This window comes from Nomascus leucogenys, chromosome 19 (assembly GCF_006542625.1).
Source record: "Nomascus leucogenys isolate Asia chromosome 19, Asia_NLE_v1, whole genome shotgun sequence".
NCBI classification, from domain to species: Eukaryota; Metazoa; Chordata; class Mammalia; order Primates; family Hylobatidae; genus Nomascus; species Nomascus leucogenys.
The window spans coordinates 77,294,485-77,313,525 of record NC_044399.1 but is presented as its reverse complement, the minus strand read 5'-3'; the positions used below and the strand labels follow the sequence as shown (position 1 = coordinate 77,313,525).

Here is a 19,041-nt window from a genome sequence, read left to right as displayed (position 1 = left end):
AGCTGGCCAGACACCCCCGAAGGCTGGCAGAGCCCCAGGAATCTGGGGATGCCCACCCTGAACTCACAGGGTGGGAGGTGCTCTGGGTCAGGGACGCACAGCCCCTTGGACTCTGAGGGGTCCCTCTGTTCCTCTAATACCCTCAGCTTGGACACCCAGGCTCCCCACTCCTGCTGTCCCTGGAAGCAAAGGTTGAATCAACGGCAGCTTCCACATGCTCGCTGTGTGGCTTTGAGTGAGTTACTTAACCTCTCTGAGCTGAGTTTCTTTATTGATTAAACTGATGAAATGTGATAGCTGCTGAGAAAGCTGGAAGTGCTCAACAGAGCAAAGGGCACCCAGAAGGTGTTCACAAGATGCCACCTGCCTGCCTCCTTGCTGTCCCTTCCGCTCGAGGCTCCAGGGCAGAGCAGCAGAGGCTGAGGGAGCGCCGGGCCGGACCATATCACAGCCTTGGAAGCTCTTCTCTGAGGACTTCTCAGATGGGACGGCCTTTCCAACAGGAACAGAAAGGACCGCCTCTTGGAGACGGCCACCGATTAGAATTCAGAGCAGCTGCTGAGTCAGGGTCCCTAAATCTTTAATACCTCCTTCAGAAAACACCACATACTGTATAGTCTCTTTTCCGATGAAGGAAATAAATTCAGGGTATTTAGTCAGGAGGGGTGGGAGCCTGTAAACGAACACTTTGCAAAAACCTCAACTGACATGACCCTTCTCAGAGAAGGGCAGGCCAAGGTTCCGAGCCAACGTCCTGAACCTGAATCCTGGGTCTGGCACCCAGCACCTGTGTGATTTGGACACACTGACCTCCCTGTTTCCTCATCACTAGGCAAACACAGGAGCAGGGCTTATCTCACTGGGAGGACTTGAGGGTCAGGCCCAAGAATGAACATGAAGCCAAAAGGGCCAGTGCCAGGCACAGAGCAGCCTCCCCACAGAGGGGAGGCCCACGGGCACCACCGCCTCCCCCTCCTGCCACCTGGCAAACACAAACAGCTTTATCACCAGTGCGCCAATTCCCTACTGGAAAAATTCAAAACCAGAACCAGAATCCACTTGATTCTGAGACATTGCTTCCCACCCCCCAAACTTCCTCTGCATCACATTAATACTGTGGGATATTAACAAGAGCCAAGCCAAAAAATAATAATAATAAAGTTTTCTAATCACATATACTTGAAAAGCACTAGGTTAAACCAAGCTGCATCGCTGCGGGACCTCTGAGAGCCTTTACTAAGCTCCATCACTGCAGACCTCTCAGAGCCTTTACTAAGCTCCATCACTGCGGGACCTCTGAGAGCCTTTACTAAGCTCCATCACTGCAGACCTCTCAGAGCCTTTACTAAGCTCCATCACTGCAGACCTCTCAGAGCCTTTACTAAGCTCCATCACTGCGGGACCTCTGAGAGCCTTTACTAAGCTCCATCACTGCAGACCTCTCAGAGCCTTTACTAAGCTCCATCACTGCGGGACCTCTCAGAGCCTTTACTAAGCTCCATCACTGCGGGACCTCTCAGAGCCTTTACTAAGCTCCATCACTGCAGACCTCTCAGAGCCTTTACTAAGCTCCATCACTGCAGGACCTCTGAGAGCCTTTACTAAGCTCCATCACTGCAGACCTCTCAGAGCCTTTACTAAGCTCCATCACTGCGGGACTTCTCAGAGCCTTTACTAAGCTCCATCACTGCAGGACCTCTGAGAGCCTTTACTAAGCTCCATCACTGCAGACCTCTCAGAGCCTTTACTAAGCTCCATCACTGCGGGACCTCTCAGAGCCTTTACTAAGCTCCATCACTGCAGACCTCTCAGAGCCTTTACTAAGCTCCATCGCTGCAGACCTCTCAGAGCCTTTACTAAGCTCCATCACTGCGGGACCTCTCAGAGCCTTTACTAAGCTCCATCATTGCAGACCTCTCAGAGCCTTTACTAAGCTCCATCATTGCAGACTTCTCAGAGCCTTTACTAAGCTCCCTCACTGCGGGACTTCTCAGAGCCTTTACTAAGCTCCATCATTGCAGACCTCTCAGAGCCTTTACTAAGCTCCATCATTGCAGACCTCTCAGAGCCTTTACTAAGCTCCATCATTGCAGACCTCTCAGAGCCTTTACTAAGCTCCATCACTGCAGACCTCTCAGAGCCTTTACTAAGCTCCATCATTGCAGACTTCGCAGAGCCTTTACTAAGCTCAGGTGCACAGGGTTATCCCAGAGGGCAAAAGAACACACCATGCTCTCTACCTGCAATCTGCCCCGATGGTTTTCCTAGAGAAACTCAACCTTAGTAATGGGTCTGCATGGACTCGGCACTTAACTGGGCAGCACTGACCGTCCACTTGCAGAGCGATCGCCAAGTAGACTGTGAGCACCTCCTTATGCTCAGAGTGCCAGGCACGGACTGCCACGTCCAGACCAGGTCCGCGGCATGAATCCCTCACTGCCCCTTCCAGCCACCCTGTGTGAAGGGCCTGCTTTTGTGTGGTTCTCGAACAGCCTGGAACCTGTCTGGTGGGATGGGTGCTTCGTGGCACCCGCTTTGGAAAACCCTTTTTGATCCTCTCGGAGCCTTCCTACAACACATATTTATTTGAATGGGTAATGCAGGCACATGGTCTAAAAATCCACAAAGTGCAAAAGTAGCCAGTCTCCTCCCCCATTCCCAGAAGCATCGAGGAAGCTTGGTTATTATCTCCACTTTTCAGGTGGGGAAACTGAGGCTCCAACAAGTTCAGCAATTTCCCCAAAGCCAGCACACCACTCTGTTGGCCCCTACTCCACACGAAGGCCCCAGAGTCTCATCCAACAGTTTACAGATGCAAAGCAGATGCTCACTAAACTGCAGTTGAGTGGTGAATAAATCCTCAGTGGGTCAGACGTCAGTGTGGACTCTTAGTGTCCTACAGGCAGGACACCAGAGCAGAGGGGACTGCCGCACAGGAGGAAGCAGCAAACACACAGCAGCCACCAAGGCCACCCCATCTCGGGAGCGCTGCTGCGAGGCTCATTACAGCAGGTGCCCAGGTCCAAGAGGCCATGGGGGCCATGGGGTGCCAGCAAAGGGCTCGCTACGCCTCCCACTGATGAGCAAAGGCTCTGCTCATCCTGCCCTGAGCCACCTCCCTGCCCTCCACTGTGGGCTGAGCCTGGGGGACCCCAAATGAAGCAGGTCCTTAAGAGCCATCTGTGAACGGCGGGGCCTGTGCAGGCTTTGAACCGCACACACACTGTCTCCCCCACCTGCCTCGGGAGTTTTCTCTTTTTTTTCGCTTTTTTTTTTTTGAGACAGGGTCTTGCTCTGTCACCCAGGATGGAGTGCAGTGGAGCAATCGGCTCACTGCAGCCTTCGCCTGCCCAGGCTCTGGTGATCCTCCCACCTCACCCTCCCGAGTGGCTGGGACTGTAGGTGGTGTGCGCCGCTACACCCGGCTAATTTTTGTATTTTTTGTAGAGATGGGGTTTCACCATGTTGCTCAGGCTGGTCTCTAACTCCTGGGCTCAAGCAATCTGCCCACCTCAGCCTCCCAAAGTGCTGGGATTAGAAACATGAGCCACCACGCCTAGCCTCTCCCTTTTTTTATTTTCCTGAAAAATACATACCTAGCATACAAAATAAGCACAATAACAAAAAGGTAAAATGAAACTAGGCCACCTATAACATCACTGCACAGAGGCAGCCCTGCTGAGCATGGCGGTGTGGATTTTCTTACGCCCTCGCCTGGGCCAACACACTGGTTTCTGTTTTTTTGAAAACTAGGCTAATGTAGATGCAACCTGTTCCCACCCTCCCCCAACACCTAACTGCCCATCGTAGCAGTCGCTGCGTATTCACAACTTCTCCATCGTCATTTTTAATTGCTCCACAGTTTGGATTTATTAAACGTAATTAATCCAGCGCCCCACCGAGATCTCTCGTCCTCACAGCAGCACCGCAGCCATCACCCTGCACCCACCGCATCAGCCCAGTTGCCGGTTATTTTGCCTTAGGAAAGACGGGTCGATTTTGCCCTTTTCCAAAATGCTTGGGACAGAAGTGCTTCAGATTTTGAATTTTTTTGAATTTTAGAATATTTGCATTATACTTAACCAGTTCAGCATCCCAAATCTGAAAATCCAAAATCTGAAATGCTCCAGTGAGTTTCGGATTTTGGAGCATTTCAGCTTTGGGTTTTCTGATTAATGACACTCAGCCTATATTCCACAGAGCGGGATTGCAGGGTCGAGAACTGTGTGTTTGGATGATGACATAGAGTCAGGCCACCCTCCAGGAGGAAAAGCCACATTCCCAGGAGGCTACAGTAAGTGTTTTCGGGGTGGGGACCTCGGCTTACGCTTCCTGGTGGAATCCCTGGGAATGTGACTACCCTATGTACGTCCTATAAGTGGAGCCGCACAGCGTCTGCCCTTTTTCGGCTGCTTATTTCACTCAGCATCACTTCTTCAGGGCTCACGCACGCAGCAGCCCGTGTCAGAACGTCCTTCCTTTCTGAGGCTGAGCAATGTTCCCCTGTATGGATGGATCACAGTTTGTCATCTGTTGATAGGTACGTGGGGTGCTTCCACCTTTTGGCTGGTCCTTCTGTTTTCCTCTGTCTCCCCCACCAGGCTCCACCGAACAGGAGGAAGCATCACAGCCGTCTCGCTCACCACTGTTTTCTTCAAGCTCCTAGCACACGCCTGACACGTCGTAGGTGTTCAGTAAATGCTGGTTGAATGACTGTGCTGGCAGCTGTGGGTCGTTCGCTGCAACGCGTCTCAACCTACAGTCTGCCACCTTCCTGGGGAAGAAGCCTGGGTGTCTCACTCAAGTTCCTGTAATTAATCAAATGGACCTTCCTATTTCAGCTTAAAAGAGGGATAAAGAGGAGGGCGTGACGGGGTGTGCTGGTGGGGAGGGAAGCGCAGTGAGCCGCCCTGACTGCCCAGGGTGCTGCCAGCCTCTCCTCCCCAGCTGCCCTGCCTCCCCTGGCATATCCCAGCCCCCGGCCCATGCCTCAGCCTTGCCTCCTGCTGCAGCAATCTGTCTCCCATCCCCACTCCACTCAACTCCCCGCTCAGTGAGATTCTTCTGGAAGACAGATAAAGAGCATGGGATCCAAAGCATCAGGTTGAATTGCCATTGGTACTCAGCCATTTTGGGATAGTCAACCTTTTTTCTTTTTTTTTGACACAGGGTCTCACTCTGTTGCCCAGGCTGGAGTGCAGTGGCGCGATCACGGCTCACTGCAGCCTTGACACCCTGGGCTCAAGCAATCCTCCCACCTCAACCTCCCGAGTAGCCAGGACCACAGGAGCACGTCACCATGCCCAGCTAAGTCAATCGTTTTTGAACTATCAAAAAGCCCGTCAACTTCATACGATTCACTCCGATATTTATGCCCAGCAGGGGCAACGACCCACAGGCCAGGCAGATCCTCCCTGGGGATCTGTGGGCAGGTCCGCAAGCACCCAATGGATCAGTCATTCCTGTGAGTCCCTTGTAACGGGGCCTCTGCTCCGATTCTCTCCTGCTGTCACTGTAGTCCAGCTGGAAGGCCTAAGAGCTCACCCTGACCATCCAGCGCGGCTGGTGATCTGGACCAGCGTGAGGACCAGCAGTTCCTAAGTCCTGGCATCAGGGGCCCGGAGCACACAGGTGTGTCACCCAGTACAGGAGGTGCACCCATGCAGACGTGCATAAAACACACTCAGTATTTTGGAAAATGCCTTCCACATGGGAGAGCAGGTCTGGTGAGGTGAGGAGCAAAGGACCCAGCTGGGCTGAGCTCCGGGCTGCAACCCTCACCCCCACGCCAATTTCTGCACACCCACAGGCCTTCTCTCTCCTCGCTGCCCGCCCCACTCTGCAAAGCACACCATGGTAGTCTTAATCACGTGACTTCTGCTCTGTGCATCTGGGCCCATCACCCGCTGCCTGGCCTCCACATCTGCCCCTCCCCCCCAGGAACAGTGGCAGGAAAAGCCCTCGTGGGAATTAACCCCACCCCAGGCCACCCCACCACAGGCCACCCCGCAGACAGAAAATCAGTTACTTTCTGGAGAAGCTGAGCAATTCTACAAAACCCTACTCGGCTCCCCACGTGTGGTTTGCCTGATAAGGCTGGCAAAGCAGCCAGCCTTGAAAATGCCATTTAATGAGAAAAGACCCACAGCCGCCATGGCGGTGGCCGGGGCGTCCGGCAGCAGTAAACGCTCCTGGTACCGCTGCTCTCCCGGCTCTGTGCTCTGCTTCCAGGTCCGCATTCCGGTTTCAGCTCACGGCCAGGCTGACTGCAGACACTGATGGATATGCGCCAAGCCGTTCCCAGGGAATTTTAATTACCACGATAACAATTGCTAATCACTGGCATTTCCTAAATGGTTGTGGCTGGAGAAGGTGGTAATCCTCAGGCTGGTGCTGGAAGGAGGGGGAGTCTCACAGACCTGCCACTGGAGAGGGTGGGGCAGGGCGAGCCTGAAGACCCCTCTCTCTGTCCATTACTCCCCCACTTCCGTGTGTTACTCCCTCTTCCGTGCCACCCTGAGAGTGCACCTCGCTTGAGCTCTTCACTGGCCCAGGCGTCCAACCTCTCTGTCCCAGCCCCACGGGACACAGCAGGGGACGGTCTGTGGCCTGTGCACCTGCTGTTCCTTCCCCTTGGAGTGCCTTTCATCGGCATCTCTAACAGGCAGTCACGCTTCCCCTGGAGGCCTTCAGTGGGTGCCCCTTCGTGCAGAATCAGGGCCCCTCTGCCGTGCTCCCGGAGCCATGTGGTCCCACTGGTACAGCACGCCACGTCTGGGCTGGAGCTCAGACTCACCTACCTTCCTGAGGAGGAGGCTGTGAGCTCTTCAAGGGCAGGGCTGTGCCTGAGCCATCTCCGGCTTCCCGGGACCCAGTGAGGAGCCTGCTGTGTTACTGACGGACCACATGAATAAAGAAGAGAAAGCAGAGGCGCTGTCTCCAGGGGACAGACGGGAGACCTCGCCTTCAAGGGAGACTGCGTTCTCTCTGCCTTACAAGCTCCAGACTGAACCAGCCTTGGAGAACCAGGGGAAACGACCTGTGACAGAGAGGCTTCTCAGTTATACTGCGGTTACTTTAAAGGTCTCTTCAAGGGTCAGTACCTCTCCCTCCCTCATTACCTGAACACACACTTACAATGCTGGTCTCCCAGGAGCCCTAACAGGCAAGTTAAACAACTCCACAGCAGGCCAACAACACCCCGGGACCCGGCCTTCCTCTCAGCCTCACCTCTCACCTCCCCCACCCCCATCACCAGGCACAGCCGCGCTCACTCCCTTGACCACACTAAGCTCCCCCTTTGAAGACGTTGTTCCTTCTCCCTTCCCTGGACTAGCTTGTCTCCAGCCTTTGGGAAATCACTTTTATCCAGAAGCTTCCACAGACAGAATCTTGCATGTTTCCACTGCTATGCACACACCCTGGGTTATGATGACCTGTTTCTGTGTCTGTTTCCTGCTGGAAGGACCCATGACAGCAGGAGCCAGGCAGAGTGCCCAGCAGGTGCCAGCGCACAGCAGATACCCAACAAATAGTCAACTGAACACACATCCAAATTGCAAGGCTTAAGTAACTCAGGTTACTTAGGAGAAGCGCAGGCTCCTCGAGGGTGCTGGGGGCTGAACTGTGTCCTCCAAATCCACATGTTGAAGCTCTAACCCTCATGTGCTTGTGAGTGACGATGGGCCTTGGGAAGGGCGTTAGGTTTAGATGAGGCCATGAGGGTGGTTGCTGCCCTTATGAAGAGAGAGACACCAGGAGAATGTGGTTCCTCTCTCTCTCTGCCATGTGACGGCACAGCGGGAACACAGCCAATTGCAAGCCAGAAAGACAGCCTTCACCGGGATCCGAATTCACCAGGGATCTGAATCAGCCAGCCCCTTGATCTTGGACTCCCCGTCCCCAGAGCTCTGAGAAACAAATTCCCACTGTTTACGCCACTCAGTCTATGGTGTGTTGTTATGGTGGCTCAAGTTGACTAACATGGAAAAGGTAGGTCACCTGTAAGGAAACCAGAGTCAGAATCGCATTAGACGTATCGCTGGTAACAGTGGCTGCCAAAAGACTCTGGATCTAGAATTCTATCAGCCAAACTATCAACACAATGGGAGGGCAGAATACAGATGTTTTTAAACTCACAAGGACACTGAGTTTCCCTTACACACACTCGTTTTAAGAAGTACTTAAGGACGGGTTCCAGAAAAACACAAGTGAAAAACAAGAAAGGGAGAACATAGGATCCTGGAAACAGTCTCCAACTCAAAAGGCGAGCTGAGCGGAAATTTCCGGAAGGCAGCGTTCAGGAACTACTCTGGGGTCTGGAGGGATCTCACAGGAAAACAGAAGGCTCCACACGATAGATGGTAAAATAAAAAAGCTGCATAAAAGAGGATGTAAAGTTTCATTATTCTGTTGTCCATAAGAAACACAGTCAATAAAAACTCCAGGAAAAACTAAAAGTTACACCAGAACATCATGGTCCAAATACTGGGTGAATTAAAATGTGACAGGGTTGAAGAAACTCAGAGTTAAAAAGGAATGTTTGCTCAGAATAGTGGGAACATTCTCCTTGGGGTGGTCTAGGGTTCAAGGTCATTATAAAAATGTGATCCCCACATACATTTGAGCCTGAGATGTTTAATGTTTACAATTTTTTTTTTTTTTTTTTGAGATGGTGTCTCGCTCTGTCACCCAGGCTGGAGTGCAGTGGCGCAATCTTGGCTCACTGCAACCCCTGCCTCCGGGTTCAAGCGATTCTCCTGCGTCAGCCTCCTGAGGAGCTGGGGCTACAGGTGCCAGCCACCATGCCCGGCTAATTTTTGTACTTTTAGCAGAGACGGGGTTTCACCACGTTCGCCAGGCTGGTCTTGTACTCCTGACCTCGTGATCCGCCCGCCTCGGCCTCCCAAAGTGCTGGGATTACAGTTGTGAGCCACTGTGCCTGGCCTACAAAATAATTTTTACAATGTAAATCCCAGCCGGGTGCAGCGGCTCACGCTCATAATCCCAACCCTTTGGGAGGCCGAGGTGGGAGGATCACTTGAGGCCAGGAATTCAAGGCCAGCCTGGCCAAGCTGTTTACATCTCCCCTGTGACCCAGCTTGTGTGGGTGTGCAAAAGTCAAGCGACAAACCATCAAACGAATCCTAAGTCCATGCCCTGAGCCATCTCCTTTATCTAACGCCCACACACCAAGCCAATATTCCCCGCCCTAAATCAATGCAGAGCCAGGGACCACACAACTAGGGACAGCCCCTATGCCACAAAGCCTGCGAGGTGATTCAGCCCGGCCCCACCCTGCTTTCCCCGCAGAAGCCCCAGTAAAGGCTGTGGATGTGCTTGCCCCTCTCCTCTGCCCACGACTGGCTCTGGTGTTTCCCCACGTGGCCCTGCCCAATGTGGTGGTCCCCTCCTCTCAGGAACTGTGAGCAAGAAATTCTTCCAATGACTTTAGCCTCTTTGTGTCATCACTCTGTCACGTGCAAGAAGACCTGGGCACAAATCATAAAGCACGGAAGAATTAATTATAGCTAAAGAACAGAATCTAAATGTAAATTCTGGCAATCTACAAAATACCATCTAGACAAGGAGGGAGGTGGGCGTGGGGGAGGGAGAGGCGGCCTCCATATCCACAGCTCACACACGGGAGTCGAGGGTACCAAAGCTGACGGAAGAAGACAGAGGAGAATATTATACAAAGTCACCAACTTGATCAAAGAGCCGAAAGTAATAACACAATGATCAACATCGGGGAGAGAGGGGAAGCAGAGGAGTCCAAGCTAGCCAGCTCCTCATCGTACATGGCCAGGAGTCAATAGAGTCTGCCAGGTTGGTAAAAAAGGCACAGCAGGAACCAGCACGTGGATGAACAGGCAGCAGTGGGTGATGCGCTGGCGAGGAGCCGCCGGGCGACTGCCGTTCCCCAACGTTAGCTCTTCCGAACAATTTGATTTTTTAAAACCATATGATGTGTTACTTTGATTAAAATTAAAATATAACAGATTGGTAACTGGATGTTGATATTATTAAATCCTCGGTCTGCACGGTAGTTCGACTCGTGGGGAGCTGGCACAGTCTATGGCTGGTAGACTGAATCTGGATGCGGCTTAAGGGAGAAAAGCTGGTAGGTCAGGAAAGGAAAGGAAGGCTGTAAGTAAAAGTTTCGCCATGGAGGAGACTTTGTGAAGTTACGGTTAGTTTGAGAACGTCAGTATGAGTTGGGAACACTCCGACACTTCTGTCCCTGAAGAAGGCCAAGTTCCTCCCGGCACATCACTGCGCCCACCTAACCACCCGGAGTCAGATTTTTGGCCGTGGGCACCTCGACAGGTTTTCAGGGGGGAACCAAAGTTTCACTGCAGATGGGCAGGCAGAGCTGGGTCCAGCAGGAAACAAGGGCCTGAGGGTGTCGAGCTGTTAGCAGATGCAATGCTGCTTTCCAAGACGGCTGGGCGGTGATCCCCGATCAGGTTTCAAAGGCACGATTTTGGCCACGTGCGACAAGCTGGACTTTCCAAGAGCCTCGGACCCACACCGATACTGAACAAGCCCAGTGGACACGAGGTGTGCTGAGGTAACACCCACACTTGTTTCTAGCACTGTTTTCTGCCGGAAATGCCATCCGTCACTCAAACCCGAACAGAACCACCCCACCTCGAAGTTCTGGCTGACAGCGGGATCAGCCTTCAGAGCCGTGCACGCTGGGTGGGGACTCCGAATCGGCAGCGTGCGTGTGACCACTGCATGGGGGTTTTCCACTGATCGGTGTGAGCAGTGCATGAAGCACGTCAAAAGGCCTGTTGGACACATTTGTGACCACACAGGACCAACGCAGGAAGAGGTCAGCATTTGCTCTTCTAAGGGTGGAGGATGACCCTTCCACCTGTGACTGGTATCAGCAGAAATGGAACACAGAGATGCAGCCATTCTTCCCCCAAACACCTGTTGACAGGGATATCATAGCTCAGGTGACCCACGGATGAAGTAAAATAAAAATCTCAAGAATGGGGAACTCGTGGTACCTGAAAATTCAGTGGTCAATGAAAGACAAAATTCAGTCAAAATTACTAATGTACACATAACTACAAAACAGGAAAATGTATAAGAAATTATGCTTTGAACGTAGATATAAAAGAATCTGTTAACAAAATAAATCTGACCCAAAATTCCAGATTGTCTCAATAAAACCCAAAACGCAGCTGGAAATAAACACACCGGGTCCCTCATACTTTATAAGAAGAGGGAATTAAGAGATTTTTTTTTCTTTGAGACAGGGCCTTGCTCTATTACCCAGGCTGGAATATAGTGGTACAGCTTCGGCTCACTGCAACCCCCACCCCCGAAGCTCAGTCGATCCACCTACCAGGCCTCCCGAGTAGCTGGGACTGCAGGCGCCATGCCCAGCTAAATTTTTTTTGTAATTTTTGAGAGAGGTGAGATTTCGCCATTTTGCCCAGGTTGGTCTTGGACTCCTGTACTCAAGCGATCTTCCCACCGTGGCCTCTCAAAGTGCTGGGATTACAGGTGCCTGGCCAAGAGATATTTTGTGTATTGTAATATAAGTAAGTAGATAAGTATAGCTTTGAATATTCAAAAGTTATATATATGCATACCCGTATCCACCTAAGACAACCAGCAGAATTAAAACTAGGAAAAAGGTTCATCATCCTGAAATACTTGATCTGCTGACGACTTTTTCTTTTATTCCCTCCTTCCCTCTTCCCTCTCTTGTGCTCTGTTTATAATTTCTCCTTGTTGTTGTCCTTTTCCTTTCAGTAGGAATTCAGTTTAGGGTAACTCTTTCCTCATTATTTCCTTCCCGGACCTCTGGAAAATGACACAAACAACATCTGAAGAGGGGGTCAGTGGATATTAATTCATCCAAATCACATTTATTAAGCATCTCGTGTACAGTTCTAAGACTGAGCCAAGGAAACAAAATCCGATGTTCTTGCAGATGGGAGGCCGGTGGCACAGATCCACAGTGGGCTGTCTTCTCTGCTGCGTGAGTGTTCACGCCTTGCCTTTGGGCCCTTCTGTTCTGAGAGGGTTCCGCTGACTTCCACCCCACATGGTGAGTCTCTGCTCGCGGTGGATGTTCAGCGTGAGGGGGCAAAGCACAAGCAAGCGATCCAAGCCCCCAAGAGGGTCTGAGCCGCACCAGGGCAGCTGGGCAGAGCTGTGGGCAGCCTCCTCCTCCTGCCCCTCTCCCCACCCAGGCATCCATCTGGTCCAATCCCTTCTAAAGTGCTAACTCATTCCTAATTGAGGTGTAAGCTCAAAGCGAAGTGAGACCCCTTCCAGGAGGATTCATGTATTTGTGTTTTAAAAGATGACACTTTAAGGCCCCAGTGGTGTGTGTGTGTGTGTGTGTGCACCTGCGTGCATGCTGGTGAGCCAGGGAGAAAGCCTCCGTCATCATTGTGCTCCCCAGTGGGGTGTGTGTGTGTGTGTGTGTGTGTGTGTGCATGCTGGTGAGCCAGGGAGAAAGCCCCCATGATCCCTGTGCTCCCCACAACCCCAGTGGGAGTGCACAGATTCATCAAATTCATCCTGCCTGGAAAGTCCATGCCTCCCCATGCTGCAGGTGGCCGGCTGGCTCCCCTGTACCCAGTTGGAGGGCCCTGCCCTCATCAGGAGATGGGCTGGAAATCACACCCCAGGAAAGACAGAGCACACACCTGCACCTGTCCTTTCTTCCAAACCCCCCACCGCCCGGGGCAGCAAAGCTCCCTGCTCAGCCCAGGAGAGCACAGCTTTCTCCAGAGCCTGAGGGAGTTTCCTCTTCATTTCAAGTGTGTTTTTGAGCAGCCAGATCAGTCTGGGAGGCAGGCAACTGCCAGCACAGTAGAAAGGAAAAACGGCAGTGAGAAACAGAATTCTGAGGGCGCTGTTTTCTTGACAGATGATTTAAACACCTCGGCTAGATTATTTCAGAACTACAGGAAATGCTTTGGCTTCCATTAACCCCTGGCGAGGGGCTGGCTCCCGTGAGGCTTCTACACAATTACCGGTAAGGAGCACCTGCCAGCCACAGAGGGCGGTGTCGCCCAACGCTGGCTCCCGACGCCTGCAGGGCTGTACGCAGGGATCAGGGAGAACCCCCGGACAGGCCGCCAAGCTTCACCTCTGGCCTCGCCCTGCCTTGTAGCCCAGCCTCGGGGTCTGCGCCCCATGGGTGCCCCGTGGGCTTTGCATCGTCTCTCACGTCACCTGTGATGAGGAAAGGTCCCTACAAGCTGCTGAGAACAGGGGCCCCTGTCTTCTCTCTGGTCCTGCACACCATCCTCTCCCTTTGTCCAGATGCTCTTGTTAAGCTCAGCAAATCCATGGAGGCTAATGACACTTTCCTCTGCTGCTCTTAATGACTTGTGTTGTCAACATTTGACACAGACTCCCCTCACTTTCAGCTGGCACGCAGCAGGAAATCCTTTCGAGCCCCGGTACCGAGGCTGCTGTGACACCGGTCTGCGAGAGGGCAGGCCTGTTACAATGGTGTTTGGCTGCGAAGCCGCCTCTGTTCCCAGATGGAGTGGGCTGCACGCAGGAAACGAATAGGGGCTGGAGAAGAAAATTGGACAGGCCAATTAGACCGAGCCAGGTCTTTTCAGAGGAGCTTCATGATTTTGATTCAATTCCCAGGACAACAAATGTGCCTGTGTTTAAGCACAGTCTCAGAAATAAGCCCCCAAGCCAAAGTGAAGCCCTGTCTGGGCTGACCGGTAACCAGCAGGGCTCGAGGGTGGTGCAGCGTGGGGGGCCTGCATCTGGGGATACTTCTTTTGATTACGTATTTGATTAGTGCCTCATTTCCGACGGGTCTTGCTCCCTGCTGGGGAAAGCCTCTAGTTCTGAAGTTCCATTGCTTTCTCTGTCTCCCACAGTCATCACTGTCTCCCTCAGTCATCACTGTCTCCCTGACCATGTTTAGCTCTTCGGTTTTTCCCCTGCATTCTGGGAGATCCTACAGGTCTCTCTCCATATCACTGATTCAAGCTTCTTATTTTTTGCCTGATTTTAGCGACCTCCTCTCATCTTTTGGGTGTATGCTCATGAAAGCTAGCAAACCTACAAAAGTATATTTCATACAGACATTTCAAAGAATCATATTCAAGTAAATACCTGTGAGCTCATCAAGAAATAAAATGGTGCTGGATCCGAGACGCTCCCATGAACCCACCCTCCCTCTCAGAGGTAACCACCATCTGGAATTTTGTATTAAGCAATCTCTTGCTTTTCTAGTTTAAAAAAACCTCGTATGTATGTATGCATTTCTAAATAAATACAGTTGACCCATGAACCACATGGGCTGGAACTGCACAGGCCCACTCCTAGCTGGATTTTCCTCTCCCTCCATCACCCCTGTGACAACGAAAGCAACCCCTCCCCCTCCTCCTCAGCCTACCCAACACGAAGACGACGAGGATGAAAACCTTCACAATGACCCACTTCCCCTTAATGAAGAGTAAATATATTCCCTCCTCCTTATGATTTTCTTAACAACATTTTCTTTCCTCTAGCTTATTTTATTGTAAGGATATAGTATCTAATGCATATAATGTACAAAATATGTGTTAACGGAATGTTTTTTATTGGTAAGTCTTCCAGTCAACAGTAAGCTTAGTTAAGTTTTGGAGAGTTAATAGTTATATTAAGATTTTAAGTATGTTTTTGGGTTTTTTTTTTTTTTTTTTTGAGGCAGGGTCTCACGCTGTTGCCCAGGCTGAAGTACAATGGCACCATCTTGGCTCACTGCAACCTCCGCCTCCCAGGTTCAAGCAATCCTCCTACCTCAGCCTCCCAAGTAGCTGGGACCACTAGGCACGCCCCACTGTACCAGGCTAATTTTTCAAAATTTTTTGTAGTGACAGGTTTCGCCATGTTACCAGACTGGTCTCAAACTCCTGGGCTCAAGCAATCGTCCTGCCTCAGACTCCTGAGTAGCTGGGACTACAGGTTCATGCTGCCAGGCCCGGATGATTTTTTATTTATTATTGTTATTATTTTTTTGAGACGGAGTCTCGCTCTGTTGCCCAGGCTGGAGTGCAGTGGCGCGATCTCGGCTCACTGCAGGCTCCGCCTCCCGGGGGTTCACGCCATTCTCCTGCCTCAGCCTCCCGAGTAGCTGGAACCACAGGCACCCACCACACGCCTGGCTAATTTTTTGTATTTTTAGTAGAGACGGGGTTTCACCATGTTAGCCAGGATGGTCTCGATCTCCTGACCTTGTGATCCACCCGCCTCGGCCTCCCAAAGTGCTGGGATTACAGGTGTGAGCCACCACGCCCGGCCGATTTTTTATTTTTTAGAGATGAGGTATTGCCATGTTGCCCAGGCTGGTCTTGAACTTCTGGCCTCAAGCAGTCCTCTTGCCTCAGCCCCCCAGAGTGCTGGGTGTGAGCCACTGTGCCTGACCTACTTATTCTTCTTCCTATTCAGCATCTAATGTATGATATGATTTGCGTATTTATGTTTCATTGTCTGTTCCCCACCCCCCAGCCCTGGCCCCTGCTAGAACGCAAGCTTGAGGCAGAGCTACTTCACCATTGCTGTTTTCCAAGGGCCTCCAAAGAATCAGTTAACAAAACAAATCTGACCCAAAATTCCAGATTGTCTCAATAAAACCCAAAAAGCAGCTGGAAATAAACACACCGGGTCCCTCATACTTTATAAGAAGAGGGAATTAAGAGATATTCTTTTTTTCTTTGAGACAGGGCCTTGCTCTGTTAGCCAGGCTGGAATGTAGTGGTGCAGCCTCGACATTGCTGTTTTCCAAGGGCCTCGAACAGTGCCTGGCCCATAGCAAATCCTCAGTGAACATTAGAGGAATAAGTGATTCAACGAATAGAGTTGTTAGAAGGTGTTTTGGAGGAAGACGCATCTGGCTTCATCCCTGGGTCCATCAATTACTACCCGACGTCTTTGGGCAAGTGACCTCCTCTCTCTAAGCTTCAGTTTCTCCAACTGTCGCAGAGGACAGTGGGCTCCCGTGGGGATGAACGAGACGATCATGGCCTGGCCCTTAGTGGGCACTCAGCTCACGTCTGCTATGAACGACGGGAGCCCTTCGGTGAGCCTGGATGTGAACGATGAACTCACGGACTGGATCACTGCGCTGAAAAAGTCAGCAGCCTCCTGGATCTCAGTGCCTCAGAGGCAAACTTCTCCGGTGCACAGACATGGGCTCAGGTAGATGCCCCAGGCAAGGGGCAGGGGAGGACGGGATGGCTCAGTCCATCTGCAGGGGTGCAGTGCAGGAGTCCCCACGAGGCAGACTGCCCTAGGGGCTGGGGGGCACCAGGAGCCCCCTCCTCCTGCCACCACCCATGTGTGGGAGACCAGGAGGCTGCACTGATAGCGGGTCTCTCTGGCAGAGCCACAGAGGCGTGGGAGGCGACCAACACACTGAGGAAGTATGACCGTCCGGGTCCCCCAGGGATGCCATGACAGCAGCCCAGAGTGAGCCAGGCACAGATGGTGGGGTGCTCAGGCAGCCGCCCGCCCCAGCACCAGCCACCCACTCCTGAATGCACTCACAGACCTCCGGAGGGGGCCCTCTGGCAAAGCTGTTTGCAGCAAAAATCCAAACTGCAAGTAACAGCAGAACCAGGAGAGAAACGGCACGGAGAAACAGATGGCAGCTTGCGGTGAGCACAGGCCGCCTGCCCAGGAAGCAGGTGCCGCAAGGATGCTGGGCTCGGGCTTGGCTAGCACGGCCAGTTCCCACCAGCGGCTGGGCTGGCTGTGGAGTTTGGGAGTCCCCGATGATACTGAGCTTCCATAAGCCTGTGAGGCCCAGACTGAGGAAGAGTCTCCTATAGTCGGAAGACCCCAGTGGGCTGCTGGTCACCTCCAGGATAAGTGCGTTGGAGATTATTAAAAACCAACCCTGCTGGGCATGGCGGCTCGTGCCTGTAATCCCAGCACTTAGGGCAGCAGAGGCGGGAGGACTGGTTGGGCTCAGGAGTTGAGACCAGCCTTGGCAACATCGCGAGATGCCAACTCCACAAAAAAAAAAAAAAAAAAAAAAAAAAAAAATCCCATTCTGTAGGTTGCCTGTTCACTCTGATGGTAGTTTCTTTTGCTGTGCAGAAGCTCTTTAGTTTAATTAGATCCCATTTGTCAATTTTGGCTTTTGTTGCCATTGCTTTCGGTGTTTTAGACATGAAGTCTTCGCCCATGCCTATGTCCTGAATGGTATTGCCTAGGTTTTCTTCTAGGGTTTTTATGGTTTTAGGTCTAACATTTAAGTCTTTAATCCATCTTGAATTAATTTTGTATAAGGTGTTAAGGAAGGGATCCAGTTTCAGCTTTCTACGTATGGCTAGCCAGTTTTCCCAGCACCATTTATTAAATAGGGAATCCTTTCCCCATTTCTTGTTTTTGTCATGTTTGTCAAAGATCAGATGGTTGTAGATGTGTGGTATTATTTCCGGGGGCTCTGTTCTGTTCCATTGGTCTATATCTCTGTTTTGGTACCAATACCATGCTGTTTTGGTTACTGTAGCCTTGTAGCATAGTTTGAAGTCAGGTAGCATGATGCCTCCAGTTTGTTCTTTTGGCTTAGGATTGACTTGGCGATGCGGGCTCTTTTTTGGTTCCATATGAACTTTAAAGTAGTTTTTCCAATTCTGTGAAGAAAGTCATTGGTAGCTTGATGGGGATGGCATTGAATCTACAAATTACCTTGGGCAGTATGGCCATTTTCACAATACTGATTCTTCCTATCCATGAGCATGGAATGTTCTTCCATTTGTTTGTGTCCTCTTTTATTTTGTTGAGCAGTGGTTTGTAGTTCTCCTTGAAGAGGTCCTTCACGTCCCTTGTAAGTCAGATTCCTGGGTATTTTATTCTCTTTGATGCAGTTGTGAATGGGAGTTCACTCATGATTTCGCTCTGTGTCTGTCTGTTATTGGTGTATAGGAATTCTTGTGATTTTTGCACATTGATTTTGTATCCTGAGACTTTGCTGAAGTTGCTTATCAGCTTAAGGAGATTTTGGGCTGAGACAATGGGGTTTTCTAAATATACAATCATGTCATCTGCAAAGAGGGACAATTTGACTTCCTTTTTTCCTAATTGAATACCCTTTATTTCTTTCTCCTGCCTGATTGCCCTGGCCAGAACTTCCAACATTATGTTGAATAGGAGTGGTGAGAGAGGGCATCCTTGTCTTGTGCCAGTTTTCAAAGGGAATGTTTCAAGTATCCAGAATCTACAAAGAACTTAAACTAATTTACAAGAAAAAATCAAACAACCCCATCAAAAAGTGGGCAAAGGATATGAACAGACACTTCTCAAAAGAAGACATTTATGCAGCCAACAGACACATGAAAAAACACTCATCATCACTGGTCACCAGAGAAATGCAAATCAAAACCACAGTGAGATACCATCTCATACCAGTTAGAATGGCGATCGTTAAAAAGTCAGAAAACAACAGGTGCTGGAGAGGATGTGGAGAAATACGAACATTTTACACTGTTGGTGGGACTGTAAACTAGTTCAACCATTGTGGAAGACAGTGTGGTGATTCCTCAGGGATCTAGAACTAGAAATACCATTTGACCCAGCCATCCCATTACTGGGTATATACCCAAAGGATTATAAATCATGCTGCTATAAAGACACATGCACACGTATGTTTATTGCGGCACTATTCACAATAGCAAAGACTTGGAACCAACCCAAATGTCCATCAATGATAGACTGGATTAAGAAAATGTGGCACATATACACCATGGAATACTATGCAGCAATAAAAAAGGATGAGTTCATGTCCTTTGTAGGGACATGGATGAAGCTGGAAACCATTATTCTGAGCAAACTATCACAAGGACAGAAAACCAAACACCACATGTTCTCACTCACAGGTGGGAATTGAACAATGAGAACACTTGGACACAGGAAGGGGAACATCACACACTGGGGACTGTTGTGGGGTGGGGGGAGGGGGGAGGGACAGCATTAGGAGATATACCTAATATAAATGACGAGTTAACGGGTGCAGCACACCAACATGGCACATGTGTACATATGTCA

General features: G+C 50.8%; 1 protein-coding gene across 1 annotated transcript in view; it reads right to left on the bottom strand.

Annotated features, from left to right (window-relative positions):
- The window catches only part of LOC115831501 (rab effector Noc2-like), a 35,758-nt gene extending 29,519 nt beyond the window's left edge, over positions 1-6,239 (bottom strand). The window contains exons 1-2 of the mRNA XM_030799805.1: positions 6,147-6,239; positions 57-179 (exon numbers count right to left, since the gene is read on the bottom strand). Of these exons, the coding sequence (XP_030655665.1) occupies positions 57-179; positions 6,147-6,239 (216 nt within the window). The remainder of the gene's footprint in view (positions 1-56; positions 180-6,146) is intronic.
- Between the last annotated feature and the right edge of the window lie 12,802 nt (positions 6,240-19,041).